This window comes from Pogoniulus pusillus, chromosome 8 (assembly GCF_015220805.1).
Source record: "Pogoniulus pusillus isolate bPogPus1 chromosome 8, bPogPus1.pri, whole genome shotgun sequence".
Classification (NCBI taxonomy): domain Eukaryota; kingdom Metazoa; phylum Chordata; class Aves; order Piciformes; family Lybiidae; genus Pogoniulus; species Pogoniulus pusillus.
In genome coordinates this window covers 39,691,152-39,719,115 of record NC_087271.1, presented here as the reverse complement: position 1 = coordinate 39,719,115, position 27,964 = coordinate 39,691,152, and the positions used below count along the sequence as shown (strand labels likewise).

At 47.1% G+C, this 27,964-nt stretch overlaps 1 protein-coding gene across 2 annotated transcripts; it reads right to left on the bottom strand.

The window, feature by feature from the left end:
• Window positions 1-16: 16 nt before the first annotated feature.
• FAM20B (FAM20B glycosaminoglycan xylosylkinase) lies at window positions 17-27,964 on the bottom strand. 2 transcript variants are annotated; one of them, XM_064148147.1, is made up of 8 exons: window positions 27,892-27,964; window positions 18,956-19,481; window positions 15,566-15,652; window positions 14,291-14,400; window positions 12,046-12,217; window positions 8,226-8,417; window positions 5,383-5,442; window positions 17-3,681 (listed from the first exon to the last, which is right to left on the bottom strand). In XM_064148147.1, the coding sequence occupies exons 2-8, from the start codon at window positions 19,330-19,332 to the stop codon at window positions 3,450-3,452; spliced, it is 1,230 nt and encodes a 409-aa protein (XP_064004217.1). In that variant the 5' UTR covers window positions 19,333-19,481; window positions 27,892-27,964; the 3' UTR covers window positions 17-3,449. The 2 variants fall into 2 exon arrangements, with proteins under 2 accessions (XP_064004217.1, XP_064004218.1); XM_064148148.1 differs by lacking the exon at window positions 27,892-27,964 and adding an exon at window positions 27,523-27,684.

The following is a 27,964-nucleotide window of genomic DNA, read 5'->3' as shown; positions in this document are numbered from 1 at the left end:
AGGGAGAGAGAAAGACTTAAACAATCCATCAATGCTGCTTTATTAAAATTTTTATTCACACAACGTTGCTTTATGCAGAACCTGACCCTGGGGGATACAAGTAGAAAGTCATGATTGGGTTCTGGTTTTGTATTAGCAACCTCCATTTACGCAGCTGCTCCCAGGGGCAATGCTCTGACAGCTCCAAGAGGGGTGTCTGTTTCAAGCATCCTGCTTCAGCTGCCACAGCAAATAAATTACCTTCAAAATAAATTAGTATTTTTCAGTTGAAGTTTGTTTGGCAAGACACTCCAGTTCATTAGCTGCTGGAAGAGAAGCCTGCTTCAGTGTTTCCTCCTGCCCAACTGCTGACTTGGGAAGGAGGAGATAAATAGCAGATGGCTGATGGTGCTCTCTTTTCTAATTAGCTCTTGATTTCTGTGCTTCCAGCACTCTGATATTACTGATATCCACAACACAACCCTTCTGCAACATCTGGAGCCAGCGTGCACAGTGAACAAGAATCAGAAGGTGTCATGAAGACAGAGCACAGCACCTGCCTCACAAATAGCACTGCTTTCAGAGAGTCAGGCAAACCCTGTCTGCATCTGGCTGCTGCTGCTTGTTTCCTTCACAACAGATACCATTGGAAATTCCCACGGGGTCCTGTAGTCAAGCAAAACTACAACCACTGCCAAAATGCCAGAGAGTATCACAACAGCTTCCTGATTGTGGCTAAGAGAGGAATTTATTCTGCTGCAGAACACCGAGCCCCAGAGGTGTATACAGTCACCAGAAGCATCAATGCAATATAAAAAAAGGAAAAGGAAGAGAGCAACAGTTTCTTGCTCCCTCCTGCTCATGATGCAGGACTTCATGCCCTTTGTTCACAAGTAAACCAATACACTGCTTTAAATCTTTGACATTCATAGCAGGGTTGAAAACTTAGCCCAGGTTCCACCTGATGGCAAAAGCTTCAGCTTAGAGCCCTCAACATTAATTTAAATTCATAAAGACTCTTTTTGGATTTCTGTTATTAAATCAAATGTAAATGACCAAGAGTGATCAAACCCAAATCAAAGCTTCAAAGTTTGGTAGGTCCTTCCCTAACTCATAAGTGCTCATGATTAAGCTCAAAGAGAAGAACAAACATCTAACAACTCTGCAAGTTGCCACCATGAGTTTCACCATCTCCCCTTTGTTTAAACCCCCTCAATTTCCTGCCAAACAGTTTAGGCCAAAACACCTTTGTGTGAACCTTTTCCACTTCAGAACAAGAGCATCCACTGACCACCCCACTGCTGCCCACACTACTTCCCCAAAACATCTTGCACAGCCGCTGCAATCCCACTGCCAGCCAGGGGCCAGGCCAGCCCAGCCAGCGAGGGACCAGTCCACCCAGTCCCTTGCACAGCTCTCGCTCATGCTCATCTTCAGCTGAGCACACTCACATCTGCCCAAAGGGAAGCCACAAGGCACAACCCAGGCTGGTGGGCTGACCTCACTGCAGTACCATGGCTTCCAAAGCCTGTGTTGCACTATCAACTGCAGCAAGGAGCACGCACTAGCTTAACACCAGTGTCCTAAAAGCTGGCTATGAGTTACAGACCTGACTGCTAACACCAATCTAGCAACTCCAGACTTCATCCTGACTCTGTGATGTGACCAAGTCCAGAAGAGATTTAGAACACAAAATTCAATTTCAGGTATATAGTTACATTGGGCTTTCAAGATACTCTGCTCATGCAATGCCAGAAAGACTTGAACAAAACAAACCTGCATTTTAAAGAAGAAACTCTCTCACCAACATCTCTTTGATCAGGTATGGCAGCAGGTGCAAGAACAGGAAGCAGCTCTTTATCTGCCTGCCACACTGCTGCAGAGCTGAAAAGGTTCTGACAGACAAGTCAAGGAAAAGGTCTTAAGCTGACATTTTGCTGCTCTTGCTCAGTCTGGGATGTGAGCTCTTCCCTTACTTCTAAGGCCCACACTGTCTGAGGTGAAAATCAGTGCAAAGCTGTTCGTTTGGAAGGGTAATGATGAAGTTGCTTCCCTTCTGAAGGCAGATTCAGACCTACCACAAGTTTTTTGGCCACAAGCTCAGCCCCAGTGCAGGCTGGCAGAGTGCTGAGGGGTGACAGAACACACACAGAGGAGTAGTGCTGCAGGTCTACCCTGCAAAGCCACCTTACACCAATTCTTTCTTATCTGTGGCGAAACCACCGAGTGACAACCCCAAAATGACCACTGCAGTCAGAACGCTGCAGCAGAGGTTGCAGGAGGCAGCTGGGGAAGGAATACAACTTAAGGGAGGTGCTGGCAGGGTCAGAGCTCAGCCACAGGCCCGGCCAGGCAGACAGTGGGACTGAAAACCTGCTGGTGTCCACAAGACGGCAGCACTGAGCCATAGTTTCAACACTGAGCAGCAAGAGGCTCTCCCCATACGAGATGAAGGAGACAGCACAGCTCAGGGCTCTCTCTAGTCCTCGGGGCCTTGGTCACGGCTGTTAGTCACTGGGGAGGCTCAGAAACTACATCTTTCCCCAGTGCCATGCACCCAGATTCCCCACTTTAAACAGGGCATACAGTAAGCAGCATGACCTTGCTGAAGGACAGACTCTGTCCTCCTCCTCCTCAGCTACAATGTAATGAAGATTTGGTTAACAGGGACACAGGGCTGCAGGAGTATTTCCTCTACTTGGATCTTGCCACACTCCTTATAAATGGAAAACAGTGACAGGACATATGGAAGCTTGCTTTGCCTTAATTACCAAGTGCTATATAACCATCCTGTCCTCCCTTAAATCTCCAACCCTGTGGATAAATCTTCAATAGGACTTCAGCAAAACCACTGAAGCATTCTCTCATGTGAGGTAAACCCCTTTCCCCAGCCTTTTATGGAGGAAAAGACAACTGAGCAGCAGAGGTTCCCTCTCCCACCCTTAATGGCATTCAGAAAAACATCCCACCCCTGGGGGGGTGATGCAACTCTTCAAGTCTAGTAGTTATTTTATTCACCACTTCCTCTTCCTCTAAAGAAGCAGTAAAACACCTAACCAGCTCACAGCTGATTATCTACAACCCTGAATCAGACAAAACCTCACAGGAGTATATGGGGAAGAGAAGGGGAAAGGATCATCCTGTTTGTCCCCCCCTAGACTGGGTCCACAAGTTAGCGTCTGCATTCCACACACTTCCACCAACACCAAGAGCCATATTCATCCAGTGCAGCGTCCACTGCCGGCAATGGACACACCACAACGGCCAAGATGCCATTCCAGGTACTTCCCACCTCTCGCTGCTGTCAGCCCAAGGCAAAAGCCAGTGTCACCTCTGCTCCTCTGGCTCCGAATCTCTCCTGTTCATCTCAGTCCATCTCGGCCACAGCCTTTCTGAACTGATTGTGCTGTTTCTCTATCGCTTGTTTGTTTCTTTATAGAAATAGGAGTTCCATCTGTGTTCCACTACCGTTACAAATGAGACAGTGTCATCCTGTCTTCCACCAGCACCACATCTGGCCCAAACTGGTCTGTGCACTGCTTCACTGTAGCCAGAATGCTGAGAAGCCGCTGGTCTAGGGCATCCAGATGAGGGTCAGAAAGCACTGGTGAGATGGGGTCATGCGACATAGCAGTTTTTAAGGCAGACTTCAGTACTCCATTCTTCAGGTAATTGAGCCTGTTCCAGGTGGAAACCCGGATGCTGCAGAAGAAACAGACAGGCATGTCATCACGTCGGGTCCGGCTCAAGTCCCACCGGCAGTCCCACCGGCAGCCGCGAGAGGGAGCCTGTTGGACGAGAACGGAGCCGCAGCACGGAAGCGGTTCGCGGGTGGGGCGGTCCGGGTTTAAGTGCACTAAGTGCAACCTGCGAGCCAAACCTGACAACTGAGGGTGAACAAGGCAGGCTCCACAGTGGTGAAATTCTTACGTTACGCAGGAATACTTTCGACAGCTAGCAAGGAAATTCTTTGCTCCTGAGACCTCCGGGACACAGTTTGAAATGGAAAGAAAGTGGTCTGGCTGTTAAACACAAGATGCCCTCGGGAAGAGCATCGCCGACCAACTATCAATCACCAAAGATAAAAGTCAGCTGACTGAAATTCCAAGGCAGTGAATACAGCAGCAACCTTTCTGCTTCAACGGCCACTGAATCTGATCATGTCAGCCCATCCAAACTGTCTTGTTCTGTGAAGCCTCTTCAGATTCTCCCTCAACCTTTCCTATTTTAGCACTACGTGTCTAAACTCTTCAGTTTTGATGGCCTCCAAAGAAACCAGCAACACAAGCAACTGTTGTAACAGACCTAGAGCTAAAAGAATTACCCATACAAATTTCTGCATGACATTTCTTGGTACCAGGAAAAAGAAAAGGGGACCTGAAAAGCAGGAACTGTAGTGTCTCTTACATACATAAACTCTTCTGGCTGCATTTGGGAGCATCTAGATGACAAAGGCTCTAAAAGATCCTCATAAACCAGGAACTCAAAACCACATTTTAAGTTGATGTAGGAAAGCTAAACCATTTGAAAATCATTTATTTTCATTGCTCTCCAGATGGATTCTGCAAGAGTCTTGCAGGATGTAGGCCAAATGCCCTGTGTCATGCACTGAGCCTTGCTCAGCACAGAGCTCAGCCTTTCTGCCAAGCTCCCAGTTTCATAGGCACCAAACAACTCAGAAGACAGAACCCTCCAAGGACAGGCTCAAGGAGCTCTCAGCTAAATGCTGAGAAGGCAGCTGGAAGGCTTGAAGGAGTTAATGCTATCCTGAAGTAACAGAGGCAGGAAATAGATATCAGTATTTTCTTTCCTGATACTTTTATCTGCTTGTTGATGAGCAGTAGCAATGGCTGGTGAGGGAGAGGCCACAGAAACTACCAAGCCACAGCCTCTAAAAATAAACTGAGCAAAAACACAGCTCCCAAAGCCAAAGCAGAAACAAAATCCTGCAAAAGCCTCCAGAACTCTTTGAAAGCAGCACCCTGAGCAGTGCTGCACTCTTGTTTAGAGAGAACATTTGGAAATGAAGGTAGTTAAGTTGCCAGACACGTTGGGCCCTGAGCTCGTCAGGGAGAACTCAAACTGTGATGTGAACTTTCATTCGGCAGGAGCTGGATGGAGACAGCTGCAGATGCAAAGTACCTGTCATACTGACTGAGGATAGATTGAACCAGTGACCTGAAGGCCAGGCTGCTTCCCACAGCCTACCATTTCATTTACTACCTTAATGAAAATGTATTTCTCAGCTTCTTGAGCAGTGACAATACATCAAACAGATGCAGTACCTCAGAAACGTAAAGTGCCAGGTACCCATTTTCAACTTGCTTCAAACTTAATTATATGGCAGACTTAAGGGCAGCAAATGCAGAAGTGAAGTGAACAGCATCCCTGCATTCCACTTACATGCAGCACTGATAAAGAGGAGCCAAGATGCTTCTTTCATCCAGGGCAGGGTTTCCAAAGCTGAAAAGACAAAATTAAAACTGAGTGAAGCAGCTGAACTCCTAATGTGGTTCTCAACATTAACAGATCTGTAAAGAATTAAAAAAATCAATACTAGGCAATTTCATGCTCCAACAGATCAAAGTATTTCAAGTAAAACACAAACAGGCTGTGACTAATTACAGATATAACTCTCAACAGCATCACTTAACCTACCAGGTAAAAGGAAGCACCAGCAGTGTAGCTTGGTGCTAGTTCAGACCAAGGCACCTCAGACACAAACTTCAGAGGAGTTCAGAAATCAAGTTCATCTTCTGAAGCAGGGGGAAAGAATACTTGGAATTCTGGACAAGAGAGAGCAGAAGCTGTGCCTGTCTGATACATGGGCATGAAATGACCAAAATGGCAGGCAGGTGCTGGTTTAGATGGCCAAGCTTCCTTTCAACGTGGGACATGAGTGATCAACATGACCATCACCACTCTTTCCAAGGGAGGTCTGCCAAAGGATTTCAGAGTATTTCAAGCTTCAGATAAACATGTGCTGGTTTGGGTTTATTTTTTATTCTTGGTTGTTCAGTTGTTTGCTTGTTTTTCTGTAGTTTCACCCCTTTTATAATGTTGTTTTCAACAAAGAACTTTCTCCTCAATAAAGGTAACTTATTCAAGGAGGCTGGTACCACTCTGCTGAAATAATTCTGTTACCAGCAGCTTTAAAACTGGACTAAGCTCCACAGGAAAGTGGTCACAGCACCAAGGAGAGCCTGGATGAGGCTCTCAGTCACATGATTTACTTTTAGATTGTCCTGTGAGGAGCAGGAAGCTGGACTCAATCCTTATAGCCCTCCCCTCTTCCAACTGGAGATATTCCATGATTCCATGAAAAAGCTGTCACTTACCTCAGAGGAGCTGAAAGAACTTTACTTAAGTTTCCAGGAAGACAATTTTACTTTGGGGCCTGCAAAGCCTCACTGGAGATGCTTTTGTAACGTTCTAAGCACGTACCGCAACAACAAATCTGACATGACCTTCAACTTCATACTCACCTCCAGTGACTAAGACATTAGCTTCCTCCTAGCACACTGCCAAAGCATTATAGAAAGACAATTTTAGCCAAATTAACTTAAAGTAGCAATAATGAAGCAGTCCCAAGGTGGCAGGCATCCTGCGGACATAGCTGAAGGAGAATTACCGACAAAAGACTCAGCTTGGCCACTGCAGATGAATTAGAAACAAAGGAAGGAAGGAAGGAAGGAAGGAAGGAATCCACTATGCAGAAGGCAAATAGGGGAAGAAATGGTAATTTGGAGCCTTCCAAGGATCTGTCTAGATGAAAGGTGTCCGTTGGTGTGCACACTTTGTACGAGCAGTACACAAAGCTGCTGCAGAGTGGAGCTTGCGTAGCAATGGCCAGAACTGCTCCATCTGTAAGAGGGCAAAGTCTCTGCCACTGCAGATGGTAATGCACTTCAGAAAAAAGAACCCTTAAAAGTCTTTGGACTAAATCATGAGAAAGTAAAATAGTCACCTCTGCTTTAAAAAAAAAAAGCAAATTGTTATCACAGAGTCACCAAATGGGTTGGAAGGGACATTAAAGATGGTCTACTTGTCATGGCAGGGACACCTTCCACAAGATCAGGTGGCTCACGCCCTGTCCAACCTGGCCTTGAACATCTCCAGGGAGGGGGCATCCTCTCTGGGCAAGCTGTTCCAGTGCCTCACCAGCCTCACTGTAAAGAATTGTTTCATAATCTCAGCCTAAATCTGCCCTCCTCAAGCTTCAATCTGTTCCCTCTCACCCTATCACAACCAAGCTTTTGTAAACAGTTCCTGCCCAGTTTCTTGTAGGCCCCCTCCAGTTACTGGAAGGCAGCAATAAGGTCCCTCTGGAACCTTTTCTTCTGTGGGCTGAATAGCCCCAAGTCTTGCAGACTGTCCCTATATGGGAGGTGCTCCAGCCCTCTGCTAAACTCCTCTGGACCTACTCTAAATGTTCAACATCCTTCTTGTGCTGGGGGCCACAGAATTCATTAACTGGAATTCATTAGAAATAGGATTTAATCAAGGCTGTACCTTCACTAGGATTTTTAACTCTGACTGTATCAGCCAACAAACAAAAGCTAAGCAAACACAGAGCAACTCACATTTTAAAGACATACACACAGTAAAGTTTGGCCTCAAGAACCTCTCATCATCTCCTTCCAGTCACTACCCCATGATTTGTTTCAGTAACAGTTAACATCCATACTCAGGAAATCATCTTATTTTGCTTTCAATATTAGTTCTATCTCCATCTCAAATGTGTAACCTTTTAAAGCCAGAGCAGTCACATCCAGAAGGCAGGGAATGCAAATTTACTCAGACACACTTTGAGCTTTCCTGCTTTTACTCCAGTATTCACCACTACTCACTGGTAAATAACAAACCTCACTTTTCAAACCTCCATCAATTAAAACCATAAAGGGAAGGGCTTTCCTGGGGATAGCAGGAGAGACACAAGCAAACCTTTGAAAGTTGCCTGGGGAAAAAAATGGTTGTACTGTGCTAATTTAGGAGTTTCTGCAGTGGGAGGAAGACTTTGCCTGAAGCAGTCATAGTATCTCGAGCACAAAGTTAAGCACACAGCCTTCGAAAGGACCCTAATATTTGGTGAGTGGTTATAGGCAAGAAGGGAAGCTTTGGGTTTTAAGCACAAAAAAGGTGTTAATGAAAAAATCAGTGAGAGAAAGAAAAGAGAGATAGAGAGCATGTAAGTGTGTGTCCTTGTGCTCATCACTGCCAGGCCAGAGGGTCTGCCATATCCTCACCTTTTGGCATTATCCAGGAGGATGAGCATACTGGCTCCTTCATCATCCTGGAAGCTCTCGTAGTGGTGCCGGTCAGCGTTCCCAATCAAGTAGTCAAAGATGGCTGTGTCAATGATATCGAGGAGACGAGGGCCAGAGTCATAGGGTGAAGTCTTCTTCACAGCATCACAATAGCTTTCATCATACTCCCACCTGAGGGGCAGCAAGAGAAGCCAGGTCAAATATTCAAGGAATACTCCATCCGTGCATGCTAACAGTGCTTGCAGCTGCCCCTTCAGTCACTTGTGAGTGCACAGAGAAAAGCTGAGTGCAGCACTTAAGGCTCTAGGAGGAAAAGTGAGCTAGACAAAAGTGGTTTAATGAAAGAGTAAGTCCTGTATGAACAAACTGGCATATGGAACAAGCTAGTTTCAGTGCAAGGTTGCACATCATCCTCCTACAGAAAACAAGGTCAGAGTTTGCTTCCTCACTGCTCCCAGCTCAGCGGTGGTTGGGCTGCCTCACGGCAAGATTACTGTCACGACTCGCTTCCCTTAACTTCCTGAGGACTTCAAGTACTGTGCCTATTTCCATCCCCTCGACCTGCTTCCATCACTCCTGCTTTCCAGCCACCCTCTTCATTTTTCCTTTCTAATGCTAATAATGTCATCATGATTACTAACCACCTCCTCTGTCCTGAACAGCAGGGCCTTACATGTGTTCATTCTTCACTCTCAGTTGTCTCCTTCCTCCCTACATTTCCAGACTATCTCGCCTTCCTCTCCACATCAAGATTTTAAGCTTCTCTTTTCTCTCTCTCCTCTCCTCCTACATGTAACTTCGGCCTGTACTTCTGGTCTGGTAACATGGATGAGATGTCTCAACTCTCTAAAGCTAGGATATTACATTTACTCATTTCCTTATCATTTTCCAAGCTATTCAACACTGCCACCGAACCAGCCAAGTCTCTAGTGTACATCCTTTCCATCTGTCAGCCTAAATAACACGTACATCTATTACATCTTCCATGTAAGGACTGAAGCAACCCTTCACAAAACAGAAGTTAAGTTTGAAGTGCCTTAAGCCATCTGTGACTTGGAAGCAGAAATGAAGGAAACTCAGGCTGGAGAGACTTGACATGCTCAAAAGTGCAGAAAGTCATAAAAGCAGAGAGAGGATCAGAATTTAACTACTAGAACTGCTGCATGCCCTACCTCATCTTCTCTAGAGGCCACAGAATTATAGAATCACCCAGGCTGGAAGAGACCTCCAAGCTCATCCAGCCCAACCTAGCACCCAGCCCTGGCCAATCAACCAGACCATGGCACTAAGTGCCCCATCAGGCTTTGCTTCAACACCACCAGGGATGGCAACTCCACCACCTCCCTGGGCAGTCCATTCCAATGCCAATCACTCTCTGGCAAGAACTTCCTCCTAACATCCACCCTAGACCTGCCCTGGCACAACTTGAGACTGTGTCCCCTTGTTCTGCTACTGCTTACCTGGCAGCAGAGCCCAACCCCACCTGGCTACAGCCTCCCTTCAGGTAGTTGCAGACTCCCACTTTCCCATCTTTTCTCCAATTATCTGTATCAGAGTGGCCAAATATTTACCTTCTCAATGTTTTTGCTACCACGTCACCCTCCTCAATGCTGTCTCTAATTCCTTCTTTATTTTGTATCAAGTTCTAACTCACATTCACCCTACAGCACAACTCCACAAGGCAAAAGCCTCAGAACATACTTCTCCCTGTACCAGATACAACTCTTTTATGCTACATCCCTCTCTCCCTCAAGTGCTTCTCTTTCTCTCATTTTACTCTAGATCAGTACTTAATCTCCTTGCAGCAATTTCCCAGATTCACTCTGCTCTCTCTTCTCATTTCCCATTCAGTCTTTGAAGACAGACCTTTCTCTGCCATTTCTCTCTGATAATTTATATTGTGTTAGCAAAGGACGCCGAAGGTCAGCGATTTAATCTATTACATGGCCATTAAAAATTAGGTACACTAACGTGACTCTATGAATTATGTTCCAAAGGCCAGCTCAGGATAAGGCAGAAGCAGCTAGGGCAGGAGACAATATTTGCTACAGAGTTAATTTTTTTTCCTGTAATTACCAGACACTGAAAAGGGAGAGCATGACACCCAGAACATTCAATTCTCCTGATGCTCTCAAAGTGAAAAGTGCAAGATGGCAAGGAGTAAACCAAGAGCCATGTAAGCCCACCTGAACAAGGCAAAAGCAAGGAAGACATAAGCCCACCTGAACAAGGCAAGAGCAAGGAAGACGTAAGCCCACCTGAACAAGGCAAGAGCAAGGAAGACATAAGCCCACCTGAACAAGGCAAGAGCAAGGAAGACATAAGCCCACCTGAACAAGGCAAGAGCAAGGAAGACATAAGCCCACCTGAACAAGGCAAGAGCAAGGAAGACATAAGCCCACCTGAACAAGGCAAGAGCAAGGAAGACGTAAGCCCACCTGAACAAGGCAAGAGCAAGGAAGACGTAAGCCCACCTGAACAAGGCAAGAGCAAGGAAGACGTAAGCCCACCTGAACAAGGCAAGAGCAAGGAAGATGTAAGCCCACCTGAACAAGGCAAGAGCAAGGAAGATGTAAGCCCACCTGAACAAGGCAAGAGCAAGGAAGATGTAAGTGCAGACTTAAAACACAGCAGCTGTCGAATCAGCACAGGTACCAGGGTGAAATCCTGTGTACGTGGGCAGTTCAGAAGGAAAATGTGTCTCTCAAAAAAATCAAACATCCCCAAGAAATTAATCACTGCAAATTAGCACATCCTAAATACAGCTGGGTTTGAGCTGCTGGAAAGGAGAGAACATCTGCTGCTCAAAATTCAGAGTGTACATTTCATACTCCAAAGCCAGTCAAGGAAACCTTTTTTAGGAGGTTCTGAGAACAATCGTGTCACTGGAAATCAATGGATATTTTGCATCAAGGAGTAAAAATCTCTTTCTAATCTACTTTCTACGACATGGACTTGGAAAAATTTACTAAGCTCAAAACCATTTGCTCTGATTGTGGAAAAATACCTCCAACCCAAAGAGATGTTACATTCATTGCACAAGGTTGCTAGATCCCATGTTATTCATTCTCTAAAAGCATCATAGAATCGACCAGGTTGGAAGAGAGCTCCAAGCTCATCCAGTCTACCCTAGCACCCAGCCCTGTCCAATCAACCAGATCATGGCACTAAGTGCCTCATCCAGTCTTGTCCTGAACACCTCCAGGGACAGCAAGTCCACCACCTACCTCCCTGGGCAGCCCATTCCAATGGCAAATCACTCTCTCTGTGAAGAACTTCCTTTAGATGCTGAGCATGGTCACAAAATACTGCTAGTATTCAAAGCAAAGAATAACTTTTCACTGCCTGTTTCCTTAGTCTAAACCAGTTCCATAACTCCTGAAACCATGCACAAGGAGGATGAAATCTGGTCTGGTGGAAGATAGCACAGTGCAAGCATGTTTTAGTGGCCCACAGAGAGGAAGAGTGTCAAAAGATGGTCTGGTGGCTCAAGAGCCTTGGTTAAGCCAGAGCCAAGATTTCCAGAGCCTGGAGTGACTTACACAGTGGAGTTCTGCTTCAGTCAAGAAGAAGTAAAAGGACAGCACTTAGTATAGACAGAGAACAATGAAGATTTAAATCAAATGAGCAAGAAAGAAATCTCATCCTAGACTTCCTGACTTCTACTCTTGTAGCAAGAAAGCTGCTGACAGAACTCTGGGGTTTGAGAACAGCTGCTCCTTAGCTAGCCAGGGCGCTGCGAGGGTAATGCTACTACAAATCATCAGGTGTAAGTAACAACTCTGGCACGTTCTCATACCTTGCAAGCTTGCCTTCGCGGTAGGTCCTGCCCCAGGGGTGCCGATGTTTCTGCAGAGGCCAGACATCTGGCAGCCACAGGGTCACCGAGCCCTCCATCATGTCCCCATCTGCACAGGCTGGTTCTGTCTCCCGGCAGTAGTAGCACTTCCCATAGAAACAGGTGTTATTGCCTTGGAAAAAACAAACAAGACAGAGGCAGCAAAAGAGCAGAACTTGGTCCAAGGGATGGCAGCTGAAACTCAGGAGCAGGCTGCTGCAGCAGAACCTTTTCCTGCTCTTGGATTTCACTGCACTTGAATTCAGGCTTCACATCTGAGAGGCTCACAAGAAATTAAACAGGTATCTACCGCTTCAAAGTAACATTACAGCCTAAGACTCGAAGGAGAGTAATTATGTTACCTAATGATTGTACCATCAACAAGGCTGTGATCCCTTCCCTGCTTTTAGGCCCATGCCTGTGCAACCTTAGCACTGCTTGTTTTCTAAATCCCACACTTCAGGTGTTAGATTTCCCACTCTTTTCCAAAAGCTGACCAAAAAAAGACAAGTGAAAAAACACTGAACAGAATTCCAACTGGATTTGGTGTCCTGAGACCTGACACACACACACACACACCCCTCAGTTACTTGAGTTGACTTGGCAGGAGAAACCCAAACAAGCTGCCATTCTTATGTGATCTAAGAATGCAGATCTGTCAAAAGTTTCCGGAGTGTCACCTGAGAGAGGGCAATGAAACCCTGTGGCCTCTAGTCCACTGAGGCCTGTGTAGCCCATAGCACAAAATGATACATGTAGCCTACGTGAACATTTTTAGCTTCCCTTTCTCTATTTCATGCTTCTAACCTGCCTTTGCCTGACCCTAGCCTAGTCAATCCCAGTTCCACACTCAAGAGATGCTCTTCAAAAAATGTTCCTTGTCTCATTTCTGGCTCTACATCCAAAATCCTCCTCTCATCAGGCTGAGCTCCACCTGGAAGAGGTGTTTATCACTTTCCAGCCTCACACATCACAATCCCTCAGCCAGCCTGCAGTCCTCCATCCAGCCCCAGCTCTTGTGCTCCCACTACCCCAGTCAGACAATGGGAAGACATCAGAGAGGCGATCTTTAACACACATGGAAAGCCCTGCAAGTGTCTCTTCTGTGGCCTGAAGCAGGTCTAGAATGAAACAGAACTCTCTGAGATTCTTGGTGTAAACCTGCACTGAGCATGCACAAGTTATCTTTTCTTTAAAGCCTCAGAAAGGTGGTCACACTTGGGCTGACAAGAGATCACAATGTTCCTCCCACACCCAGCCACTTCTGATTCACATTCTGCAGAAGAGGAACACTTCTGGAGCCATACTTTTCAACTCAGCATTTCTGCTAGAAAACCACTTAGTTACCTTGGCTGAAATGAGAGCAAGTCAAGTCTGCCTGAGGCAGACACCCAATCTGAATGCAAAAGGGGTTGGCAAGCCAGGGCTACTCTCACCTCAAAGTTACACCTTGTAACTGAAAGTGTTAGGCAGAGCCAGCAGGTGAGACTACCAACAGTGCCCGTAAGACAAATGTAACACAGGCACATGTATTTATCAGCTGTAATGAACAACCACCTCTAGAGTCTTGTTAGAGATTTGGTTTGTCTAAAAAGGGTGGTAATTGGGTATTTGGTGAAAGCCTGAAGGAGTTAAGGCTGCAGCAGAAGTCATTTCTTGGTGCTTAATGACCACCTGGTAGGAATTCAAATTAGTAATTCCCCTTAAGTGTCCTTCACAGCTTTATGACTGTAAACAACAGGCAGAAGTTCCTGATACATTTTGTTATGAACTCTCAGCAGACTCTGATGGAGCACAAACAACCTCCAACACCAACCAAGGCATCAGCTCTATAAATTATCCCAAATCACCACTCTGTTCACCTTCAATAAAAATTCCATTTCTTAACTTTCAGGTCTCCTCACAGTTTCTAACCACCTCTGACAGCAAGTAGGAAATTCTTACTTTAAAAAAAGAAATTAAATCCCAACTGTAACAGCAGCATGAGGGAAGATAGAGAATTTAGGGAGGAGAAAAGCAACTCCTCCTCCCCCACCAAATGGGGTTATGCAAGCATTAAGAGGTCCCTTGGCACAGAAGGAGTCTTACCAGCTTCCTGTATCATAGTTAAGTGTTCCATAACCCTGACAGATTCCCATGGCTTTTCCCCCTCATTAAGTAAGTTTCTTTCCTTTGCTGGGCTGCAGAGTCCATGGGATCCACTTACCCACAGTCATGAAGGTACCCAGAAGCTGTTCTGTGGCCACTGGTCTGATCTCTGTACGTAGATTCACAAACCTGCCCACCACCAGTGGAGCTCGGCGGAAGCCCAGAATTCTAAATCGGGGTGAAAAAACACAGCATGAGAATTTGCAACGTGGGCAGAGGTTCTGAACTAAACCAGAACAGAACAAAAACACACTCCCGGTGCCACTGTCTGAATGGAGATGACTGAGAACCAAGCCTGAAAGCTGAACCTCTGCTGCAACCTCCTCCCTTCTCCAAGGCACAGGAAAGAAATTCATTTTTCTTAAGTGCTTGGATGTTAAATTTGCTTCACAGGCCACCAGCTCCTTTATTAGAGTATTTGCAGCAGAGCAATACACAGGATGCACCATGCTCCAACTCTCAAATCAGAGCTCACACCAGAAATATCCATCATCTCTCCTAGATACAGGCTGAAGCAGAAACCATATGGCCTTCCTTTGGGCTGGTCACCTGGAAAGATCATTTACAATTCATGGGAATTACTACTTGTTAAAAACTCATGTTTAAGCACAATTATGCTTAGAAGTAAACAATCTAGGAGTTATTTTCTCTGGCATGAGGCAAAAGAAGGGAGACTGGATAGGGCTGGGTGCTAGGTTGGACTGAATGAGCTTGGAGGTCCCTTCCAACCTGGTTGATTCTATAAAAACTGCCTCAAGTGCCTGGAAAAAAAAAGAGGGGTGGGAAGAATAATCATAACTTGCAGTCACAGGATCCAGGTTCCACTCCCACATCTGCCATAGCCTTTGCTCTGGGAGCATAAAATGACTTGTGCATTTGTAACAGGAGTTTGAAAAGTGTGTAAAGGAGGAGGACAACCTTCAATACGTGTCAGCTCCGACTCTCTTAATCTACTTTTGACACCCTTTTGGTAGTCTTTAGAAGAAGAGGCTGAGAAGAGACTGTCCTTTCTGAAAAGAGGAGGAAGTTGTTCACCATGAGAGTGGTGAGAGCCTGGAATGGGTTGCCCAGGGAGGTGGCTGAGGCCCCATCCCTGGAGGAGTTTAAGGCCAGGCTGGATAAGGCTGTGGGCAGCCTGATCTAGGGTAGGGTGTCCCTGCCCATGGCAGGGGGGTTGAAACTAGATGATCCTTGTGGTCTCTTCCAAACCAGATTGATTCTATGGTGTATTTGGGCTCAGATCTGAAGCGTATTCTCTAGGGAACTCATTTTCCCCCAGTTGAAAGAGCAGTGATCAGAGACACCAAAAGCAGGTAACGCAGTAACTCCATACCTATCCAAGTGAAAGGCTGCCACTTCTGCGTTGTGCCTGTCGTAGCCGGCATAGGGTTCTCCTTCCACGACATAATCCCTGGCATATCTGTAACAGAAGCAAGCGAAATAAAGCGACTGCTGCAGGGTCTGCACTCATCCTGCTGCTCAGAGTGACAAGTGCAGTAACAGTGCTGTGTTAAGCAGACCCTGGGTCACTTTCAAAAGGACTGTCGATGGGACAGAGAGCATTAATGACATTAAACAGCAGCCAGAAGCTGAAGTGGTAAATAAAGAGGAAAGGTCAGTAAAGCAGAGCGGCATCGAGAGCTTGGGAAGTGGCAGCCGTTCCAAGCAGTGAGTTTTAATTCAACCATATGCCAAGGCACATCCAAGAACAAAGAGCACAGACCCAGTCACAGGACAGGGCACACTTTATGCTGGAAAGCAGCAACCCTACAACCAATTTTGGGGTCAGAAAGGATTTGAATTTAACATGAAAATAAGAATTGGATAACGTGGAAGCAATGCCAAACGTAGCCTTTAGCAGCTGGAAGATCAGCAAGCGTGAACCTGAGGACTACACTGGATACAGAAAGAGCTTTTATGCTGGTGGAGAAAAGATATGACAACAGCAAGAAACAGAAATCAGACACTCATGACAACAACAGTGTTATATTTTATTGATGTGATGGGCTTTTTTCCTTTTGGCTTTTCTCCTCTTCTTGTTTAACAGATGTCCCTTAAACAGTCAAGGCAAACATAAATTCCCAAGATATATGACATATGAATCAGGTCTAGATACTGCTCAAGAAGCATGCTACAAATGAGCACAAAATAGCACGATCAATACCAAGCAAATGGGTGAAATGCCATACAGTTTCAGACAAAGTAAGGCCAAATTACATTATCTGTTTTCTCAATCCCATCTATGAGTGTAATTCCCATCAAATTCTGTAAACTTAGTGTTTTCCAATAGACTCAGGGCTCAAGTAGCAGTAGCAAGAGTGCAAGAGAAGCCACAGTACTCTGCTTGGAATTTTTAACCCTGCTCAGAGGAGATCTGGGGCAAGATGACATTGCATCAGCCCAAGAAAATGCTGCAGCTTCTCCACAAGGCAGCTCAAAAGAGAATAAAGCAGTGAGTGCAGAATGGTGTGGAGGGTTCTAGGAGGAGGACGTGACAGACTCCTGCCAAACTGGAACTTACACCAAACAAACACCTTATTTCACATATAGCCCTGGCATGTGATGGCAGCAACTACTAGTCACTAGTAACTTAAGGCTGGGTACCTTAGATTTATAGAGTGGTTTGGGTTGGAAGGGACCTTAAAGATCATTTGGTTCCAATGCCCTGGCACTGGCAGGGCCACCTTCCACTAGACCAGGCTGCTCAAGGCCTCCATCCAACCTGGCCTTGAACACCTTTGGGGTGAGGGCATCCATGACCTCCCTGGGCAACCTGTTCCAGCATCTCACCACCCTTACTGTGAAGGGTTTTAAGTCATTTTGAAAGAGACAGTTGACCCTCAGAACAAGTCATCAAAGGCAGGTCTTTTTTATACGTAGAGGAGGCTTTTGAAAGCATGGTTGCACTTTGAAAGCTGCAGAGCTACAGCTTCCTGGTAAAACACAATCAAATCCTTGCTCCCATGCACAGGAGGCAACCAGTCTCCTCTAGAGCAAAAGGTAACGAGAGAATCCATTCCTCCCCAGCCAGCAAGCTTTCTCAAAATGGTTTTTAACAGTAATTTGCCATCTCTTTCAGGACAAAAGCTCTCTTTGAATGACACAAGAAGACCCTGCCTGCAAGTCTGGCTACCCTGTAGTCACACAGGTCTACCAGCATGGCTAGGGCCACACTGCCTAGCACTCCCATAAATAGTGCCAGCTGCACGTGCCTTTGATGGAGCAGAGTCACTGTGCTCGCCTGCACAGACACAGACATTCCATGATGGGCATGCAATTGAATGCTTGGTGGAACACTCTGCAGCCCTCACTTACACAGAAAGCACTATAGGAATGCCATGCCTTGTTACTGCTTTTATTGGACAAGCTGCCTGTCATGCCACCACTTCTGTGTGAAAGGGTCACACTGCTTAAACACAGCCTAGCCCCACACTCAGACCAACCATCGACCCTACGAAACCAGGGCTGTGAAGTCACCAAGTGCAGGACTGGATTTTTCCCCTCTCATTCTCCATTCATTCATTAGTATGACAGAAAAATTTCATGCATGCTCAAGCCTATGTCCTTTGGAGACATGACAGATGTGATGACAATGCTTCACATTTGCAGTGCACTGCCACAAACCACACCTGCCTTTCTGTTTGACATCTTTCTTTCTTCTCCTTTTCCCCAAAGGCAAACAGTTCAAAAAGCTTTACAGACGTGCACAAGACTCTTCCGAAATGTTCCATCATGTCAGATTTCCCTGCAGATCTCTGTAAACAGAGGCTACACCAAGGAAGCCCATTCTTACGTTGCTCCTCCAGCTTTCACTGTCAGCAGGAGGCAAACTCAGGGGCTTTTACTCTGACCTACCAAGCCATTTTTACCATCTTGACACAGCTACACCAGACACACAGATCTACTTTTAAAACCACTGTCAACTTCCACTCCTTCCCTGTTCTTGAACAGCATTCTCTCATGACAGTTTGACGTGACCCTTACACAGAAAGAGTAGGCAAGACTTGTCTCCACGCTGCCAGAACCTGCACTTCCACAATCAGGAAGTCACTGCTCAGAAACTTCAGGTTTAACCAACACTCCCTCAGGACTGAACAGAGAGATTATTCTCTTAACCTAAGACAAGCTGATTCGAGCATCAAAGCTACACAGCCTGAGAGACAGCTGGCACAGCAGCCTCATCTTACTAGAGGACTAGAGGGGTTGTTTAGCCTGGAAAAGAGGAGGCTCAGGGGTGACCTCATTGCTGGCTACAACTACCTGAAGGGACATTGTAGCCAGGTGGGGGTGGCCTCTTCTCCCAGACAACCAGCAACAGAACAAGGGGACACAGTCTCAAGTTGTGATGGGGGAAGTATAGGCTGTATGTTAGGAGGAAGTTCTTCACAGAGAGAGTGATTTCCCATTGGAATGGGCTGCCCAGGGAGGTGGTGGAGGCACCATCCCTGGAGGTGTTCAAGCAAAGCCTGGATGAGGCACTTGGTACCATGGTCTAGTTGACTAGATAGGGCTGGGTGATAGGTTGGACTGGATGAGCTTGGAGGTCTCTTCCAACCTGGTTGGTTCTATGATTCTAGGACAGCAAGGCTCTCACAGATAACAGAGTGGACTTTCTGTACAAGTGTAGATTTGTAACTTCAATGTTAATGCAACAACATGGGAGATGAAAAGTTACATAAACACACAAAGCAGTTTCATTTCAGTCATAGAAGGTACTATTTACCTCTTGGGTTTGAAGACCACCTTCTGTCCTCCTTCAAGTATTAGCAAAGCTTTCAGTTGGGTCCCTTTGTATCCCACATCAGCTTTTATTATTTTCTTGGATGTCATGGCATGCATAACAGCCCCCAGCTCGGGTGTCTCCTCGGGATACACCTCCCGGGGCACCACCCACTGGGCTGCGATCTCCCAAGGGGACTGCAGGGTGTGGTCGAGCCGAGGATCCAGGTCCAGGTGCAGGCTTGCCATCATGCGGTGAAAGGCGCGCTGGTCCTCCCGGTTGGCAGCTGAGGTGTCCAGGTTGTCAATGAGGAAAACTTTAGTGAAAATGAAGATGACAAGGAGGATGGCCAACAGCACAACTCGCTGCTTCAGCTTCATGGCGGCCTTCAACCCTTCTCCCCTGACCTTTGCTTCCTGCGTTAGGGGAAGCCTGTGGCAGAGCAGGGTGAGCAAGGGGACGTCAGTTAGTGACTTTCACTCATAGCTTGCACTGCGAGGTATCGCCACTGCAACATCTTCTGGTACCCCTACAAATAAACAAAACACAGACTTGCAAAACTGCACTCATGCACATCCCACCAGACTCAAACCCAAGCTTACTCCTGGAACACAGGCCTGTGTTTGTGCCCATCTGTACCCTAAAGCCCAAACACTGCTGTTAAAACACATGGGGTTTGCTGTCTTCCTGTAGCCTCTCGGTGCTCTGCATGAAAAGGGAAACTGCCTAATAGCATCTCTCTGCAGCTGAAATCCTCACAGCTGCCAATTGCCATGGGCAAGACTTCTGCAGTGACCTGCAGCTTCAGTCGATGGCTCCCACTCCAGCACTGCTCCATTAGTAAGAGAACCTGCAACCTCTGGTTCCCTAAAGAACTGTGCCTTAAGAGAGAGCTCCCAGGTAGATTTCCTGACATCTGCCAAGCGGTGAGAACAGCTGCAAAGCCTCGTTTCCTGAAGAGACGAGGCATAAGGACAAAACAGCCTTACATTTATGTAATGCCTCTCAGTTGGTGCCACTATAATTTACTCATCCACTCTTTAAAAAGGCAAAGAAGAGAAGAGAAATAAAAGGGTGACACATCTTGACATCCTTGCGGTTAAGTACATCTCTTGTGCAATCAAGTGTAAAAGCCAATAACCACCAACAATACACCCAATATTGCTAATACTACATCATCTCAGAAACCTCCCCTACACCACTGTTACAGCCACAGCTGTGTTTCTACACTTCCAGCAGGCTGCAAGACCAGTTTCACCTTTCCACAATCCCTGGGGACAGTGGTCGCATAAGGACCACATAAGACACAACTAACCAACTGCATTCCAATTTCGTGGACAGAAATAACCTTCAGAATATTAGCTGAACACAGTCAACACCCAAGTGGAAATGGATACTAAGGCAGGTCCCTCAAGAAACAGAGCCAGCCCATTTCTCTTTGCACAGCCTATGCTAATCATGCAAACCACAAATGGCACCCTGAGCTGTGGTAGGACTGATGCAGAAAAGCCTTCTCATGCGCTTTAACCAGTCATTATTAATTATGTCATGGGAGAACCAAGCTGCACAGGCTAAGCTAATTTACCAGCAGCAACCCATGGACTGCCAGACTACAACTTGCTGGCCAAACACAGATCACAGCCATCTTCAGCATCTGTGTGAACATTGTATCCTGCCTGTAGGTCACAGTGGCGTGTAACAGTGCTGAGGGGCCTGAGCATATCACTGAGGTACAGCTCCTTCACAGGTTAAAATCATGGCACAGAGTAGGCAGCAGCACAGTGCATCCTTTCAGCAAATCATCAGTGCAGAATCAGGTTTGGCAGAGTGTAAGAGTACTGGTACAAAAGCATGTACAAGTCTGCAAGTGACTCCAGAGCCCCTTAAACAAATGTACATTAGATCTCTAGCAGACTCCTAGCCACGTGGCTCTCCACCTCCCCTTGCCAGTGTCAGCATTCACACAACCCAGCTACAGGGGAGTTCAAAGATACATCCAAACGTCAACCACCACCTTTGGTTTATGTGTGAGCTACCTATTGTTATTAATCAATATACAGTTTATCATCTGAAAACAAAACACTGCAAGTCAGAGAAGGGAAGGCAGCACAGCAGCTTCAGTAGTGAGAGAGGACTCACCGAGTGTCTACAAAGTAGGTAGTGTCTACAGAGGGGCACCTTAAGTTACTCAAGTCACTCCAGTCACCCAAACAATGGCCTTGACCTCAGTGTACTTCAGGCAGTGACCTCCATGAAAGGCTTGATCAATGTTAAAGGCTGAACATGTGTATTAATTTCTGTTTTCAGTCTTTCTGCTCCCAAATCTGATTTCCAAAGTACTTCTACAAGCATCTCAGAAGGGTGTATGCCATGGGGCCAAGAACAAGTGTTCCTCCTAGCAGCAGCAGCGATTATACAGGCAGGTAAAACCACAGCCTAGGCCAGCCCAACAAAGAATGAGCAGCTGAACCACTTGGAAACAGCCACACAGAACCCACCCAGGGGGACAAGGAAATGTAGTAACTGTCAGGTCTCCCTGTTTTTAAACCCACCGCTCTTTTCAGCACAGTGACCGAGTTCAGCACTGTTACCTTTACAGGCTACATGCTCTGATGATGGCCTTTTAGCCCAGTTTACCACCTCAGCTGTTTGGCTGCCATTGTCTCACCTCAGGTTGCAGCTCAGTTAAGTTTGGCCCTTCCCTCGAAAAAAAAGAAAAGAAAAGTCCCCTTTTGCCTCTTAAATACTTCCTATAAAATCTGTCTACTGAAAGTCTCCTAGTGACAGTGAATTAAAACTGAAATGTGATTTAACAGCAACCACTTCAGGCAACATAAAAAACCCAGCCAGGGGAGAGGGTGGGCTGAAAGAAGGCTACCAGGTTTCAGGGATGCTTCAAACTAGTACCACTGCCCCCTGTTAGCTATGTGACACTGATTGTAATGTATTGGGAAGTGTTTGTGCTAATCACTAAAGACAACAAATGACACTTTTATATGGAAAATAAAACATAGACAAGGCAGATGCACCTGGCCTGAAAGCCCTTGTTCTTGCAAAGGCAGACCCACCCAGGAGAGCCCTAAATAACCATTACTACTCTTAAATCTAAGCCAACGAAGCAGATCAGGCTGTAACTTATCCTTTTGCTGACACTGTATCCATTTGCAGTAACTTCAGAATTTAACTTCTCCACAACTAGTAACTCTAAATTATCTTAGCATTGCTGTTAGGAAGATTTGATGTCATTGGTTTTTAAAACCCATCAGAGTTAGTAAGCTGCACAGAAGCACAGAGCTCAGAACACTCATCATGAAGCAGAGACAGATAGTAAGAAAGCCCCACAGCCCAGTGCTGGCCAACATGAGATAGAACTATTTCACACCTTTGCAGCTCAAGCTGGGCACTCACTTTCCTTCACTGATTTTCATAGACTAAACCAGGTTGGAAGAGACCTCCAAGATCATCCAGTCCAACCTAGCACCCAGCCCTGGCCAGTCAACCAGACCATGGCACTAAGTGTCCCATCCAGGCTTGGCTTTAACACCTCCAGGCACAGCGACTCCACCACCTCCCTGGGCAGCCCATTCCAATGCCAATCACTCTCTCTGCCAACAACTCCCTCCTAACATCCAGCCTAGACCTCCCCTGGCACAGCTTGAGGCTGTGTCCCCTTGTTCTGTTGCTGCTTGCCTGGCAGAAGAGACCAACCCCACCTGGCTACAGCCTCATTTCAGGAGGTTGAGTTTCTCCATGAGTATTCTCCACGAGGGTGGGAAAGGGGGAATATAACTAGAGCCATCACTTAAAGGTCATTCACTTGATCTTTTGTGACAGCTCTGCAACTTATTTTGGCTGAAAAGCTCCAATGATGTAGATGGAATTTACCAAAAAGTAACTATTTGCTAGAAGATATTTCAGTAATTGCCTTAAGCAAACAACTGATCCACACCAAACATCTCTCCTCAAGCTATCCCACTCCTCCCTGATTTTGCTTTCTGCAGCTTTAAGCAGGTGAGTCGGCTCTGACTTTTTACTGACATCTAGCAAAATGAGTCATCAGCTGCTTCTCTCCAACAAACACCACAACACCCTTGAGGTTGCTATGCAATCGATTTCACAGGCTGGCTGCAGCGCCTGCACATCGCTCCTTAGGTGCCAACATTCTGCTCCTCGCTGCACCAGCCAACAAAAATGAATCCCTTCATCAAGAAGTTTACCATGGCAAGCAGAAACTTAATTGCTTTAAACTGAAGATGGCACAAGTGACAGTGCTGAGGGGTTCTAAGAAAGTGTTTACACAGTTTGGGAAGAAAGTAATTTGAAGAGTAGCACGAGTCTCTGGAAAAGACTTTGTTTGGGAAAGAGATGATTATGAAAGCTGGTCCTGGAACAAGGACAGAATTGGGAAAGGTGGCCACAGAAACAAATTAAATAGTAACAAGCCTTTGAAATTCTAAAAAGGCAAAACTAGGGTGAACTGTAAACAGAACTCTGTGGTACAAATGGCAAAAGGACAATGACAAAAACCCAGAGATAACTGCAGGAGACCCAAAAAGGGCAAGGGTGAGGGTCTTGACACTGGATAAAAAGGGGCAGAGACAGAGCAGGCACTCCTACAGAAGAGTCATGGGGCTACAGGGTTCACAGGCAGGAGATGCTCTTTGCAAGTCTCAATGTTTCTGACTGTTTCATTTGCCAGGTTATTTAGGAGTATGGTAAAATGGTAGAAGGGGAACTGAGCTTTTCTCTACTTTGGCAACACAGAGATGGAGTTTTAGTGGTAAGGTGACAAGACTGTGAATTGTGACTTCTGCTTAGCAATGGGAGCTGGAGATAATGCTAAAGAGAAGCTCAGGGAAAAAAGGTAAAAACCCAAACACTTTTAGAGTTACCTAATCATGGTTAAGAGATCAGCAGCTGCTGCCCAACAGCAGGAGCAAACTGTTGTGGGACTACAGGTAAGTAGGGATTACTCTGTAATTGTATCGTGCTCACCCTGGTCAGATGCTTAAAATGAACTTGACTTCTGAAAACTTTGTTTGGATTTTACTCCTTCTGTGAGGCTTTCTGCTTCAAAGAGCATCTGCTGTGTTTGCGCACCCTGTAGCCCCATGACTCCAACAGCTCCACACCTGCTCCTAGCTTGGTGTCATCTGCAAACTCACTGATGCTGGACTCAATCCCCTGGTCCAGATCATCAATAAAAATGTTGAACAGGACTGGGCCCAGCACTGATCGCTGGGGCACACCACTAGTGCCAGCTACCAGCGGCACCATTCACCACCACCCTCCAGTCAGTTCTTGACCCAAATCAAAGTGTATCTGTCCAAGCCAGGAGCTGCCAGCTTCACCAGGAGCTTGTTGTGGCAGATGGTGTCAAAGGCTTTGCTGAAGTCCAGGTAGACTCCATCCACAGCCTGCCCCATATTCACCAAGCAGGTAACCTGATCATAAAAGGAGATCAGATTGGACAGGCAGGACCTGCCCTTCCTAAACCCATGCTGGCTGGGCCCGATCCCGTGGCCACCGTGTAGGTGCCATGTAGTATCATACCACCTCAATTCAAAAAGCATATCTGGTACAAACAGCAGGAAAATCAGTGACCATATGCAGCCTACAAGGTTAGCAGAGAACCACACCCCAGGAAACGACCTTCACTGGAGTCACAAGATCAACCCTACACCACGTTATCACAATCTTACTTTTGTAGCATAAAGCTAAAGAGCTACAAGCTCAAAACCACTTGTGCACAATTTGCATGGATTTTGCCATGCTCCAAATGACAAATAAGGTCTGAGGGCAGGCAAATGTTTAGTTTGTCAGCACAAGTACAGAAAAAAATCATAGCTCAAACAGATGCCAACCTGAAATAAATAGGCTTGAGCATGCTCTAATTCTTGTTTAAAAGCACGTTTTCTCTTCCTAAACACACTGTGCCTTCGGGGATGTCCTATCAAAAGATCTTTAAAAGTGCTCCAGCAAATCCTGGAAAATGCCTTGAAGAAAGAGCATTTACAGCAACTGCATATTTCTCTTCCCAAAACATGCTTCAGCCTCACCAGATCAATCTTTCTCCCTGTCCTCCCCTCTCTGGCCAGCTCCTCAGTAGCTCATGCTTCTTTCTTCTCTGCATAAGCCTTGGTATTTCTGCTTTCACAGGCAGGCTCCCACAGATCTCTGCTTAGATTTTTCAGACTCTTCTGTCACTTTCACTCTCTGTATGTTGCCTGTTTTGGGTCCAAGATTAGCAACCCAGTGCACAAAGCTGCACACAAACATTACTGTCGGCTGCTCCTCCATCCCTTTTTCTGTTAAGCCCTGGCTGTACACAAGTAGAATCTGTGTCTCTGCGCTCAGACTTTCAAGTTCCATATGCACAACTGCATCCCTGTTTGAGAACTGGAGGAGAGAGAAAATATAAAAGCATTTTAAGCATTATATTATCTACACCTGCAATTGGAAGTCTCCTGATATATTCTCACACATCTTCTGAGAGAAAGGAAATAGCTGTCTACCCAGTTACCTCACCTCTCTGTCCACTTGCCCCATTATATTCTGCAGTCATTTTAACCTCTATTATCTTCATTTCTCCCAAGTTTCCTGCCATGAGCTTTACCAAATCAACTGGCCAGTTGGAGGGCAGAGGCCTCAGGAAGCCAAGGACAACTCGGTCTATGTCCTCAATCTTTACCAGCAGCTGCAACCACTCAGCAAACAGGAACACCTGACTCAGATGGCTGCTCACTTAAAGACGTGGCAGATCAGGACACTGGCAGCATCTAGGGGCAGTCCTGGAAAGAGAGAAGCTATGGGACAGCTAAGGGTGGTAGGAGACAGGCAGGATGTGGCAACTAAGTCCTCAGGAAACAGGGTCTGATTAATTCTCCCATAACTTTCTTTTAAGCACAGTTTCTTATGGAAACCAAGTTCATATAATTACACTTCTCACCGGTAAGCTTCTGGATCCTTTGGCTAATTTCAAACCCATCTGAGAGAACAGTAGATGCTTTGAAGAAAGAGGTTATGTGTTTGTTGGACGTGGGCAGCTGAGGAGTGCTGAAGGACAGGCTGCAGCATTAGCTCAACAGTTGTCTGCTTGCCTTGGCCATCTGGGCAACCAGCATGAGCACAGCTGGCACGCAGAGGGAGCTGGAAACGCTACGCAAGAAGGAACTGAACCTACCATAAAGTGGAATGGTATGGGACAGGGTCAAGAGCCAGGAGTACTGAGGCAGAGGCTGCTGGGATCTGCTCAGAAAACAACCAGACCATACCAGTTTCACTACTAAGGGCATAACTCATCCTGTCCTCAGTTACTCTAGTTCCACTTGAACATCCTGGGCAGATAGCAATAAAGAAACAAGGTAGAAATGAGAGCCCTGTTCAACTTGGAAGGGAGGTTAAAGCAGCGAGAAAACTCTGTAGTGCTCCTTCTCAACTTGATGTTTGCTCAGTCCACATCTAACACAGGCACAGAAAATTTAAACGGGATCCATATACCCATCCGACACACAGCAGTGAGCTTTGTCTCTGCTGAAAGATTGATGCTACTCACCCTACTCCCAAGGAGAGAGGCAGTGGACACTGAGCCAGGGTATAAGAGACAGCGGTATCAGAACTGAGCTGCCAACTGTGTTAGTGTGCAAGGAAACAAAATCCACCACACCCTCACCCTCCTGAGATTTTGTGCAGCAAAAGGAGACAAATCTTGTTGCAACTATGTAGGTCAGCCTTAAAGATCTAAGGGGTGCACAGAGGCATTTTAAAATCAAATTATGACCACAGTACTAATGCTCTAAGTACTGTGTGGGACCTACTCATACAGAACTCACTTCAGAGCTTTTCCTGTCTGCTCAGCCCCTAAAGCTCATATGCATATATACTGTAGGGCCAGAGCCTCAGCCAGCATAAACTGAACCAGCTGTGCTACCTGCACACATCTGTATCCAGAAAGAAATCTGACTACAGATGTCCTTTAGAAATGGTCAGACCCACAGCTCGGACAACGGTGGTCAGCACTTCTGCTCAACAGTACCCATCCTGTTGTTCACAACCAGACATTGACCTCTGCTAAGCTGCAGGTGGTGGTCTGCAAGCAGTGCAGCCAGCCATGAGTGTGAGTAGATGGTTAGAAGGGGTTTGCATCTGCGCGGGGGTCCCCTCCCATCTGAAAGCACGGATCCAGGAGAAGAAGGAAATTAAGAGCCCAGATAAACATCCACATCGGCTACAACCACGACTGTGAAAGCCCTAGCTGACCACAGCTGAATCGGGAGGTACTCGGGGAACCCGACCTTGCTCAAATGGAAGCCACGTAGGCATTTCCAGCGAGGCAGAGCTGCTCGGACCCCACTGTCCTCCGCCACAGCGGACCTCTGCGCTCTGCTACCACCGAGCGTACAAACGCCCAGGGCAGAGCGGGGCCAGACCCGCGGGAGGCTCCGCGGGGCGCAGCCCTCCCTCGCCGCCGCCGCCGCCTCCTGCTCTGCCTCCCCCGGGGCAGCCCGGCGGGAGGCCGCCGCTCCCGCCCCACCAGGCCCAGGCGGGGGCCCGGCGGAACAGCTGCGCACCTGCGCGGGCGGGCCGCGCTCCTGCCCGAGAGTCGCAACGGTTCTAACGCCTCTTCCCTCGCTCCCCCTACACTCCTCGAGGCTCCTCGGCCAGCACCCAGCCCCTACGGCGGCGGACGCTCGGCCACCCCGGTGGGCAGGCCTGGCCCGCAGCCGCAGTGACCTGCGGAGCAGGCGGGATGTCTCCCCCCCGCCTCAGGCCGGTGCCCCGGCTAGGGTAAGGCGGCAGGGGCGTGCCCGCCCCTCAGGTGCCACCGCCCCGCACAGCCACGCAGGCAGGAGCGGCAGCGTCCGGCAGCGTCCTCCGCCGCCGGCCCGAGCGCCGCCGCTGTCTGCACCGGCCCGTCCCCGGCGCCGCACCGCACTCACCCCGCCCGCTGCCCGCGCTCCATGGCCACGGCCGGCGCCGCCGCCGCCAGCCCCCGCCAGCTCCCCAACATGG